The sequence below is a fragment of the Ursus arctos genome, unplaced genomic scaffold (assembly GCF_023065955.2).
Source record: "Ursus arctos isolate Adak ecotype North America unplaced genomic scaffold, UrsArc2.0 scaffold_16, whole genome shotgun sequence".
NCBI lineage: Eukaryota > Metazoa > Chordata > Mammalia > Carnivora > Ursidae > Ursus > Ursus arctos.
The window spans coordinates 48,814,323-48,825,523 of NW_026622830.1; the positions used below are offsets into that span (position 1 = coordinate 48,814,323).

General features: G+C 45.1%; 1 protein-coding gene across 1 annotated transcript in view; it reads left to right on the forward strand.

Moving 5' to 3' along the window:
- LOC125281394 (focal adhesion kinase 1-like) overlaps positions 1 to 8,612 on the forward strand; it is a 55,423-nt gene extending 46,811 nt beyond the window's left edge. Inside the window, exon 5 of the mRNA XM_057312746.1 lies at positions 8,299 to 8,612. Coding sequence (XP_057168729.1) covers positions 8,299 to 8,469 — 171 coding nt within the window. The 3' untranslated portion in view covers positions 8,470 to 8,612. The remainder of the gene's footprint in view (positions 1 to 8,298) is intronic.
- The last annotated feature ends 2,589 nt before the right edge of the window (positions 8,613 to 11,201 follow it).

The following is an 11,201-nucleotide window of genomic DNA, read 5'->3' on the forward strand; positions in this document are numbered from 1 at the left end:
TTTGAAATTAAATAAGTCCCATCAGTTGATGATTTTCACCTTGAGGCAAAGAACTCTGAGTTGGCATTGGTTCACCACAGCTTTTCCTGTGATGGAAGGTGGGCGTTATTCATCACTCACATTCATTTAATGCTATAACATTTGAAAATGCAGTAGTTTAATTCTAAAGTAATGGATTTGCACAACTGAACAGAAGAGTACTGAAGCACATGTCCATGCAGTCTTTCTCCCCAAGAAGCACCACACAAGGAACACTACAGATAAAGGAACCGGCATATATCGTTAGGGGTACAGTGGAAGGAACGTGGCAGCGTTTGAGGCCCAGTGACCTCCGGCAGAAATGGGGTGGGGGGCTGAGTTCAGAGTGGAAGCATAGGCACTTGGTAGAAAGCAACAGACCATTTAATAATGGTAGCAAAGAGGAAGCCAGGCCGCCCAGTTTCTGAAAAGAGATCGCTTACTGTTATCCAAAGTAACCGAATATTAGAAAACAACCCAAAGGAGCTGAATAATTCGATTCAGACCCCACCCTGCTGCACTGCCTGCTCCGGTCGCCGTGTGCAGCAGGTGGACACTCGGGCGTAGCCAGTCTCAGCCGATGTCTTGTAAGTGTAAAAATACAAGGTTTTGAAGACTTAGTGTGAAAAAAGAAGGTAAAATATCTCATTAATAACCTGTTTTGATTGCCTGTTGAAAAGATCATGTTCTTGACATATAGTAGGTGAAATAAAATGTTATTAAAATGGAATTCACCCATTTCTATTTATTTATTTATTTTTAGAAATTTTAAAGGAACATGTACAGCTTGCATTTTCATTTCTGCTAGACAGTTGTGCTCAGTAGAAAGTAATTTGCTTGACTCAAGAACCAGCACCTTTGGAGATGTTGAGAAAATATCTGGATTCTTGTTGTAATTCATTATAGAGGTTTTATTTCTCATGCTGCAGTTAGTAATTTTACTCCTTTTACAGATATGTGCTACTTTAATTAATTTAAATGTTTGGTTGTTGAAAGGATTCCTAGGACTCCACCATTTATAGGCAAAGCGTACAAAGCAGTGTCTCAGGTGCAGGCCTCATGGCCTCGGACACTCGGAGGCCATCCCTGGCCCACGTGGCCACCTGTGTAGGAGGAGGCCCAGCACCTTCTTCGGGCGGGGGGGGGGGGGGGGTCTGTGAGATGGGCACGTAAGCACGTTCTGTCTACGTCATCTGCCTCAACCTGACTGGTGTGGCTGCCCAGATGCGACCAAAATCAGGTGCGAGTCATAACGCCGGTCATGATTCCTGCCAAGTGCTGGCAGACTGGTGCATCCTGCCCCTAAATAAGCAGCAGCCCACGGAGGCAGACATCACCTACCTCGGCCATAGCGTTGGCCCCGGGTCAGTAGCAGGCCCCAGGCAGCTCCGGAGCTCAGATTGGGGTTAACTCATGCTGGACTATATTGAATTAGAATGGTCATCTAGAAACATTGTAGTGGTACTTCAGAATAATAAGGGTGTATAGAAAATTCCAGATTCTACCAGAGGAATCCCCTACTTGGGAAACAGAATGACATTTACTTTTCATCAGCAATGCTGGATGCAGGACAACACTGGAACAGCATCTTCTCAGGGCTCAGGAAAGTAAGTTGTACCGCAGAAGTCTTCCAGACAGACTACCAATCATGAAGACTGGGAATGAAGATGTCTTTAGAGAAATAAGGGGGTAGACCGTTAATCCCACAGGCTGTCTTTAAGAAAACAGGAGACATAATAGAACAGATCCGTGAACCCAGAAAGAAGTGCTGTAGGGATGCAGGCGGCCACAGGTCACCACCGTGCTGTGGTCTCCGTGCAGCCCCCGTGCACCTCTCCTCCATCTTCTTGGTCTCTTCAAGCTGTGACCACCGTTTAATCCAGCTCTGCCTTTTCCACACCTGCCCTCATTCTGACTGGTCTCCCTCTGAACTTGGGACCTGTGTGCCGCCCAGCTGCATCTGCCCCTCTCCTCCGTCTCTATGCTTCTGACTCTGAAAGGACTGTGTGTCAGTCTGAGGGCTTCCCTTCTTTCAGACACTTAGAATCATCTGTTCCTCCTCCTTTGCTTACGTCCTACACCCAGTACGTTAGACGGTCCTGCCACACGGTCACCAGATGCACCTAGAATCCTCCCACTTCATCTGACCCCTACTGCGACACCTTCTTCGAGCCACATGGTCTCCTGACATCCCGCTGTCCCCCTGGAACCCCTGAGTCTGTTCACAGCCCAGCAGCCAGGTGACCCTATGAAAACGAAAGCCAGAGCGTGTCACTCCTCAACTCAGAACCTTCCTGTGGCTTCCTGTCTCATGTAGGGTGAACGTTCAGGTCCTTCAGAAGCCCCTGACTCTCCTCTCCCTGTCACGCCCCATGACCTTCTCTCCTCCAGCTCGCTCCCTTTGACTTTCAGCTTCCTGCGCTGTTTCTCTAACATGCCAGTCTTGTAATCAGTCATTTGCTCAAAACCTCCAGCAACTCCCCATTTCTCTCAGAGGAAAGCCAGATTCCTTCAGCAGCCTACGAGGACCTACAGGATCTGGCTCTTTGTGGCCTGTTCTTATTTCCAGTGACTGCCCTCGTTCCCTCGGCCTCCCAGCCCCGGAGAGCTCCCTCTCTGCCACCTTTTCTATTGCCCGTCACCCCATTTGGATGATGATTGGTCCTTGCTGAGATTGTCTTGTTTCTTGATTGGTTTGCTCTTTTATTCTCTGCTTTCTTCCCTAGACCGTAAGCTCTGTGACAGCAGGGGCCTTTCTGCCTCCTGGTATTGTCCCCGGCATCTTCAGCAGGGCCTAGCAGGCACACAGACTGGTGCTTGACAGAACCCCATTGGAGTAACTACACGAATCCTAGATGAAATGGAGTACTTCTGACAGAAATGTAAATTAGGAACATTGGTTGCAGAAGTAGAAAGTAGTAGACTGATGACCGTAAAAGAAATTGAATTGATAATCAGAGATTACACCTATTGAAAACCATACCTGTCCTTACTGATAACTTCTGTTAGACCTTCATTCCTACCTTGTTACTATTTTCCTTAAATCACAGGGTCTAGAATAATCCATTTTCTACCCAGACACCAAATCTGGGCAAATACCATATAATGCTGCTAAAGATTAAGTTGCAGTTGAGTTGTTGGACAATATTCTTGTCACCTTCAAAGTTATCTTCAAGTTTATTAACAGGCCCAGTGCCCTTTCCTGACTACGTAGTACACTGCGAGGTTTCAGTGCTCGTCGTGAGCCTCTAGAGGAAGGTGATGTAATTACCTGAACCTGCAAGAGGAAGTGAACACAAGAAATTCAGTCCTGTAGTTTGCTAAAAGGTGAATGGAGTTGGTTGGATTAGGACTAACTATTGTAACCAAGCTGGTAGTAGGAAGAATAACAGTAGAGAGAAGCATTCTGACCAATTTAAAATCGGCTTGCTGACCAGAGTGGGCAGACACGTGAACAGTGTGGGATTCTCTGAGTTTGTGGGAGTTAGGAGCTCTGTGAACAGTGCTGTGCTAAGAATGGCTAGTGGCTGTAGGGGAAGGCAGCCAGCGGGCAGTTTTCCCTGAGTTCAGCCCAGAGGGCTGCCTGGGGAACTCCGTGTGTGGTAGTCCCGTGGTCTCCAGTGTTCACTGCTAGGTGGTGTCACAGATGCCTTATGTGTGTCTCAGACGTAAACTTCTTCTGTCTGATAGAGGATCGGGTGAATGCGCATTTAAAAGCTCGAACGCTGATTATGGTTTTTCAAATAACTTTGGTGCAGGAAAGGACTACAGAGATTTTAGTTAAATTATTCCTTTAATGGAGGGAGAGTATCGTCCAGGAAGAAACTAGAAAGAAAATCCTTAAGGAAAAAAACAGACTCAAAAGCAGTGTTAAGAAGAATATGGGACAGTAAGAGCATGAGAAAGAATTCTCTTATCACTAGATGCTTAGAGGTGGCGATTGTGGTAGGGAGAAGAATGGCCCTTAAAGACGTCCACATCCTAATCTAGAACCGGTGTATATGTGACCTTCCATGGCAGAAGGGACTTTGAAGATGTTACCGAGATGAAGAGGACCTTGAGATGGGGGAGATGAGGAGCCGCAGACCTTTTCTGGCTGTGGTCCGAGGGAGGGGACTGCGGATGAAGGGTTGGCTGCAGTGCAGACGCACAGAGGGGCCTCTAGCAGCTGGAGAAAGCCAGCCGAGATCTTCCAGAAAGCAGCACATCCCTTCCAACACCTGGATTTTAGCCCAGTGAGACCCATTTCAGATTTGGGATCTTCCAGAACGGAGAAGTATACGTTTGTGTTCTTTTAAGCCCCTCCGTGTGTGGTTATTGGTTACAGCAGCAGTAGGGAGCAGATAGACACAGGCGTGCTTTTTCTTGGCCGAGTTGGGGCCGACTTCTGCGTGAGTGCTGAGCCGACAGAAGGGCTGCACTCATGTTGGAGAGCAGGGTGTGGATCTCCACGCCTTCTTTGTGGTACAGAAAGACCTGCACAGGAGGAGCCGAGGACAGTAACAGCTGTCGGTTTCCTTACTGTGAGGAGCATCTGAAAGAGAGACGCAGAAAAATAACGGCTGGATGTTGTAACAAACAGATCAGTAGTGATGAGTGCACTTGTAACTCCTGGGGGGAAGTAGAGACACGAGCACTGTTCACAACACAGTGTGTGGTTTTAGATCTCTCTCAGAATAAAGACATCTTGCAAATCACTGTGAGAAGACAGCTAGACACAGCAAGTATCTCTTGTTATCTTGTTGCCACCTTCCCCACAGACTGTTCATGCTCACCTCTCTCCTTCTAGATTAAGGCTTTGGAGGCTAAGGGTGCTGTCTTACCACCAGATGTAGGCTAGATGCAAATGACCAAAAGAGTGAGTGAACATTCAAGAGTGGATGAACATGAAGGAATGGTTTGCAGGATTTCTTTCTACCAGTGGAAAGGTCATTATTTCTTTCTAGAGCATAGTCTGAAAGATAAGTGACCAAGTGGAACCAAGCAGAATCATAAAAAGAACTTTTAGAAATGAAAGTACAGTGTCATCTCACTAGTATATAATGAGGGAAATGTAAATTATAATAATGAAATGCCCCCCCTTCTATGGTCCATCACATCGATAAACACTTTAAGATTAATTTTACCCAGCATTGGCATGAGGTGAAGGACAGTCTCTAACATTGTGTGCCAAGTATAATTGGTATAGTTTCCCTGGTGGCCATACTTCCAAAACGTCACATTTTAAAGTAGCTTTTGACCCAGTGCGTCTGTTTCTAAGCAGTGCTGCTGCATGTGTACGATGCCAGCTAGAAGCTCGTTCATAGCAGAATTGCGTGCACCTCCACTTCCCTTTCTCCCCCGGAGCAAGGAAGCTGACAAGACAATAACTGTCCCCCCGTAGTAGAATGGCTCTGAGGCCACGTGCTCTGTTCCTGATAAGATGGAAGCCTCGTGTACACACTGGCTAGTGTCTTTTCATCCTCAAGAAGAATTCTTTTCCTGCGAATATCTCATGTGAAAATTAATCAGGAAAATTATATATTTCCAAATTCTGGGATATGATACAGATGAGTAAAGGGATAGTTCAGAGTAGCAAAGTGTAGGTTTATCTACTGTAGGGTAGGATTGTCCTGGGACATCAAACCAGGATGAGAAATTTAAATGTAATTCAGCTGCCATTAGTGGCAAATTATAAAGCCTTGTCCTGTTATCTCCCTAGAGATCTTTTTCTGAATGTACGTCTTCCAGAAATAATACATGCATACTTTTCCATATGGTAGTAATGTTGGGTTTGGGGTTTTTTTGTTTTTTTTTTTTTTTTGAGTATGCATTCCTTACTAAATACCTAGTCCTCAAAGTTATTTTTCAGTTATGCAGAACCAACTATTTGGTTCTCAAAATTATTTAAGTTACTGAGTGTATGTACTGAGCTTCAAATATAGAAGTCCTTGTGTATTCATAATCTTGGCCACCATTCAAACTGAGTCAGCAGTGAGATATTCAGGAGTTCTAGAGAAATAGGACAGAACACAGTATGGAAGCATAAAGAAAAAGCAAAACGTGAAATAAAGGGAAATGTCTGTGTGTTTATTGCTTTTAATTTTTTAGTGGAAAGTGAAAGTTGCTACCTTGTTTAATGAGGAGGTTCTGTAGGATGGGAACTCTTTGTTCAACAGAACCCAACCTGAGGTCACACTGGGTGTCTTCAGGTCGCGTGATCAAGTGAATGGACTAAAACTGTATCTATCCCATAAAACTCCAGGTTGGGAGCCTGTCTTTCCCCTGGGCTCCACAGCTCTGGACTAAGCGTCCGTACACTTGCCTCTCTGCAGGTAGGCATCTGTGTGCCCATTCCTTGAGAGGTCATGAAGATAACCTTTGCTAGGGGTCATCAGGGAGGGCATCCAGAAAGGGTAGGATTTCTCTCAGACTGTGGATGGTACATCAACAGTAAGAAACCGTTTGTCCCCGAAGGATAGACCTGGTGAGACAGAGGGTTGGGGACGGATGTGAACATAAACTTCGGCCCTAACAGTAGAGAGGCAGCTCTGGAATCTGTGCTAGCAGGGAGCTGCTGTGGAGTAAAGAGATGTGCTAAAACCCGAGCTTTAGTGAGGGCCACCGGTGTCGGTGTGCTCTCGGTAGTGAATTGGCAGAGCTGGGACAGGAAGACAAAGCGCTTTCGTGGGAATTCGAAAGCGGCGCCAGTGCCTGTCCTGTGCAGCTCAGGGATTTGTGTTGTTGGCAAGGAGAAGCTGCAGAAGTTGCCGCTGAAAGAATTACTCGAAATGGCTGTCTCTTCCCCCTAGGCAGATCCCCTGCCCCAGAGCACAAGAGGTGAAGACTAGGGGGCGGGCTGGGTTTCGGCTCCCGCTGCCCCGTGGCTGGGTGCCCTTGGGTAGACACAACCTGCAGCGTCTTTCGTGGTGGCCTGACAGAGATTCTGGGCCTTGAATCAAAAGCCAGGAAGGACATTTATGCTTACTTCAGTTTCACCCAGACATCTGTAGGCTGCACACATCCTTCCTGTCCCACAGAGAGCTCATCTGCCTTTGACGCCTCCAGCCTGTCCTTTGTCCGTGCTTTCTCCCCGATGATGTCACTCTCCCGTGCTTGATACACAACCTTCTCCTGGGATCCAGTAGTCTGAAGGGGAGGCTGAGCATGGGCAGGTGATGATGCCTTTAGTGTGGACACACTGGGTCCTTGACAGGTTTTGCATATATAGGACACGTTACTTCTCTTTTCTCATGAGTAGGGATAGGAACATTCTTATTATCAACAGCATCATGCCCTAATATAGACATATTTAGTATACGTAGGAACTTTTTAAGATGTGCCTTATATTACAAGTAATATGATGCTTTCAGTTAATTGCTAATTTAAAAAAACAGTGATTTTCTTTAGCAGTCATTTGCATGTTAATAGCAGCCTCATTAAAAATTATGAATGGCCTGAAGTGTTGAGAAGAGTGCAGTGGTTATCATGAGCACACCTTCACGTAAGGGAGCGGATGGTCTCTGCTGTATTCCCATGTGAGTCTTCCATATGTGCTGCCCATTTACGTCCCTGTACGCACGAGACCTCCACAACCGTGAGAGCACAGGTCAAGACTCGGGGTTACGGCTTCCTTGCCCTCGTCCCAGGATAAGCTTCATCTTTGCGAGGCAGCCTTCCCTGCCGCCTTCAACTCTGAACTCATGGGCACGTGTGTCAGGAGCATTAGGTTTGGGGACTATTTTAGATTGCTGCATTGTAAGCGACAGAGAGCTCATAGTAGATTGGGTAGGCCCAGCTTCCAGTAACTTCTCCTACATCATCGATACTATCAGAAGCGTGGCCTTCATTGTATGTTTCTAACTGTGTTTCTTAAGAAATGACATGAAGTTGCAGCCTGGTCTAAACCAGTATGCTGTCCTGGGTTCAGAAAGTGGGACCCCCTCCTTAGGTCTAGTTCTCAGCACGTGACCTCCAGGGGCGGCCAGAACGCTTGGTCAGGTTTTGGGGGTGCCGCAGAGGTAGAGCTGCAGAAATGCATGTTACGTTTCCGTGCCTCTGTTATCACTAATGAAAAGGGAAGAGCCTCTTGTGTTTTTTTCAGAACTTTTCCTTGTTCATAAAAATACTATTTGAGAAAAAAGATTCCTGAGAAAAATGAAGTAATTTATTTAACTTGATACTCTTTTTACCAAAGATTTCTGCTAACTAAAAGAAATGCACATTGCATTAATTTTTAGCATACAGTTGTTTTTTTTCTGTTTGTTTATAACAGTCATTTTTGTGGGGGGTATGTTTTAGGGGATCATTCAGAAGATAGTGGACAGTCACAAAGTAAAGCACGTGGCCTGCTATGGATTTCGCCTCAGTCACCTGCGGTCAGAGGAGGTTCACTGGCTCCATTTGGATATGGGTGTCTCCAATGTGAGGGAGAAGTATGAACTTGCACACCCACCAGAGGAGTGGAAGTAAGATTACATACCTACTTTGGCGTGACTCACACTTGATTTGTTTGCATATTAAATCACACACAAGAGGATGAACGTCTTTCCTTAATTTTCTTACTGATTGTAATTACGACTCCTGTATAAATAAAATTGGCTGGTAATGATTAACCAGTGATCTCTTCTAGACTTCTGTTCCGTCTGTCTTTGTGGCACCACCGACTCTGGACTGCCTGAGCTTCTCAGGGGTTCTGTGGTGATGGCCTTTGGCTAGTCACACTTCTCTTGTCAGGACTCCTTTGTTTCAGCCTCGGCTCGAAGAGCTCAATTCCTCATTCTTTTCCTTTCTGTCCTGTTAGCATTCTTTTGTGCAGCAGGACTTCCTGAGCCCTGAGGAGACCACATCTAATTATCTCATGAACGGGCAGCACGGCTCGCGAGCCCGGTACGCTCCGGCTCGCCTGAGAGGACTGGGTGTGTACTTGACGTTCACGTGCTACAATTAAATGAGGTAGTGACTCGTCCTGACCTTAGTGAGACTGCTGTGACTGAAAGTGAATTAAAAGGATTCTCTACAATTGTCCTTTCTCTGGTTCTCTCCAAAAAATAATAATTTTTTCCACTGTTAAGCAGAGCAACACGTTAGTCGGAAACCATATGTGTAAAACACTAGAGTGTGAGAGGAGGTGAGCCCCGTGCGCAGGCACCCTCATTTTTGTAGACACAGTCACAGAGACAAAGGTGGTTGTGGATTGGGGATGGTACTCAGTGTTGGTCACTTTCAGTTCAGCACCCAAATCGATTAGAAGACACATTTGGAAAGAAAAACAAACATGTGAGGTTAATAAATCTCTAGTCAAATGCGATCTTGTCCTAGTTACAGTTTACCAGAGAAATATGCTTGTATTTTCAGCTTTATCAAACAGCTGGAACTGACAAGCTAACAGGATATTCCGTGATAATATAGTTTGGTTGGGTTACATCAATGGCTAGCAGAGATTTGACCTCCAGCTCTTTTGCCAGTCAATCAAATAAGTGTTTAAAAGCCAGGAATACCTAGAAGTTAGTTAAAAATACCTGTAGGTTTTTTTATTCCATACAATTCTATTTCCTTCTTAATTTATATGGACAAGTCAGAGGCACAGTGCATTATGACGGTAGCCCTAGTGCTCAGTAAGATGCGGAGTGTAGACCTCTGCATATACAAGCTCTGTTTCTGTTCTTTTAAGCCAATTTATTTTGCTTGATATCAAGTAAAGGTGAGTGGGCACTACTCTTTTTCATGGAGCCTGAACCCTCAAAAGAAAGGCAAGCATAGACTGGGCGAGGTAGAACTTTGCCACACGCAGTGCTGAACCTGACGCTGACAGAGGTGTGAAGATGCCGCCACTGCTGTATCGTCACCGAGTCGTGGCTGGAGCCAGGCGCCAGGCCAGCTGTGCACTCTTTGTACATTTGCAGCCTGTAAAATATGTATGTCACATAGCTCTCCCCAGTCTTATAAGGTGAAGACGGAGGAAACAAGCAACAAACTTGATTTAAGTTCCAATTACGGACAGAGCTCGGGACACAGCTTGACTTGAATGTAGCTGACTTCACGGTGCAGGCTTTTTCAATGAACGTGCCCATCTCAGGAGGACTGCTGCGGTTTTAGCTCCAAGAAGTGGTCTGACAGTGTGCTGTCTGCACCAGTGAAGGTGTGTGGACAAGAGGCTGGAGGCACAGGTAGGCCCTGTAGGTGCTTCTGGGAGGGTTAGGCTTTATACTGCCTGTCCATGCATGCCAAAGGAGGCGGAACTTAAAGTGTCAGTGAGAAACAGGAGACTATTCTAAAAAGAACCAAGTAGATTTGAAAAAAGACCAAACACAAGTTCTAGAAACCACTGGATGGATAAAACAGCAAATTAGATATAGCTGAAAAATTAGTAAACAGAAGTGTGGATCTGAGAAAATTTTCCCAAAAGATAGCCCACAGAGATAAACATGTGGTAGGTATGAAAGCACGTTATGTAGCATGAAGAATGAGAAGGTCAACCCATTTCTGGGCAGGGCTCTCAAAGAGAATAGAAAGAAAGAGGAAAAAGAAATACTCCAAAGAGATAATGGCAATAGCTGAGAATTTTCTAGAAGTGGCAAATACCAGAAGTCCTCAGGTATAGGACTAACGTAAGATCCCAAACAGGGTTAATGAAATAAATCTACACTTTGGTGGATTATAGTCAAATAGTGTACAAAAGAAAAAGAGATGATGCTAAAAGCAACCAGGGAAAAATTCACAATTCTCCACATTTCTCTCCAAGTGGTGAGAAAAAGTAACTGGCAACCTGTATTTGTTCGTCAGATTCAGTTGCCATTCAAGAGCAGGGTGACAGAGGTACTTTCCTCAGAGAGTTTGCCACCCTACAAACATATTTCAGGAGAAAGAAAAGTGATTTCCGAAGTGGTTTTCAGATACAGGAAGGAGTACTAGGGAAAAAATTGGGTGGTTCAAAGTAAGCATTGGCTCTAAAAACAAATAATGATAAGAACTGATTTTTTTATATTAAAAAAGTAGAACCCAAATAGTGGATGCATGTCAGAAGAGAGGTAGTCAGAATTGTAGCTCTCAACCACGTTTTAAAATTATGTATTAAAAAAATAAAAAATAAAAAGATTGTATATTAAGACAGCCATGAAACATTAGAAGTAGATTTTATAAGCTAAATAATATGTGGGTGAGTAGGTGTTAGGGACCCACAGCAAGGAGAGAAGGAAGGGACT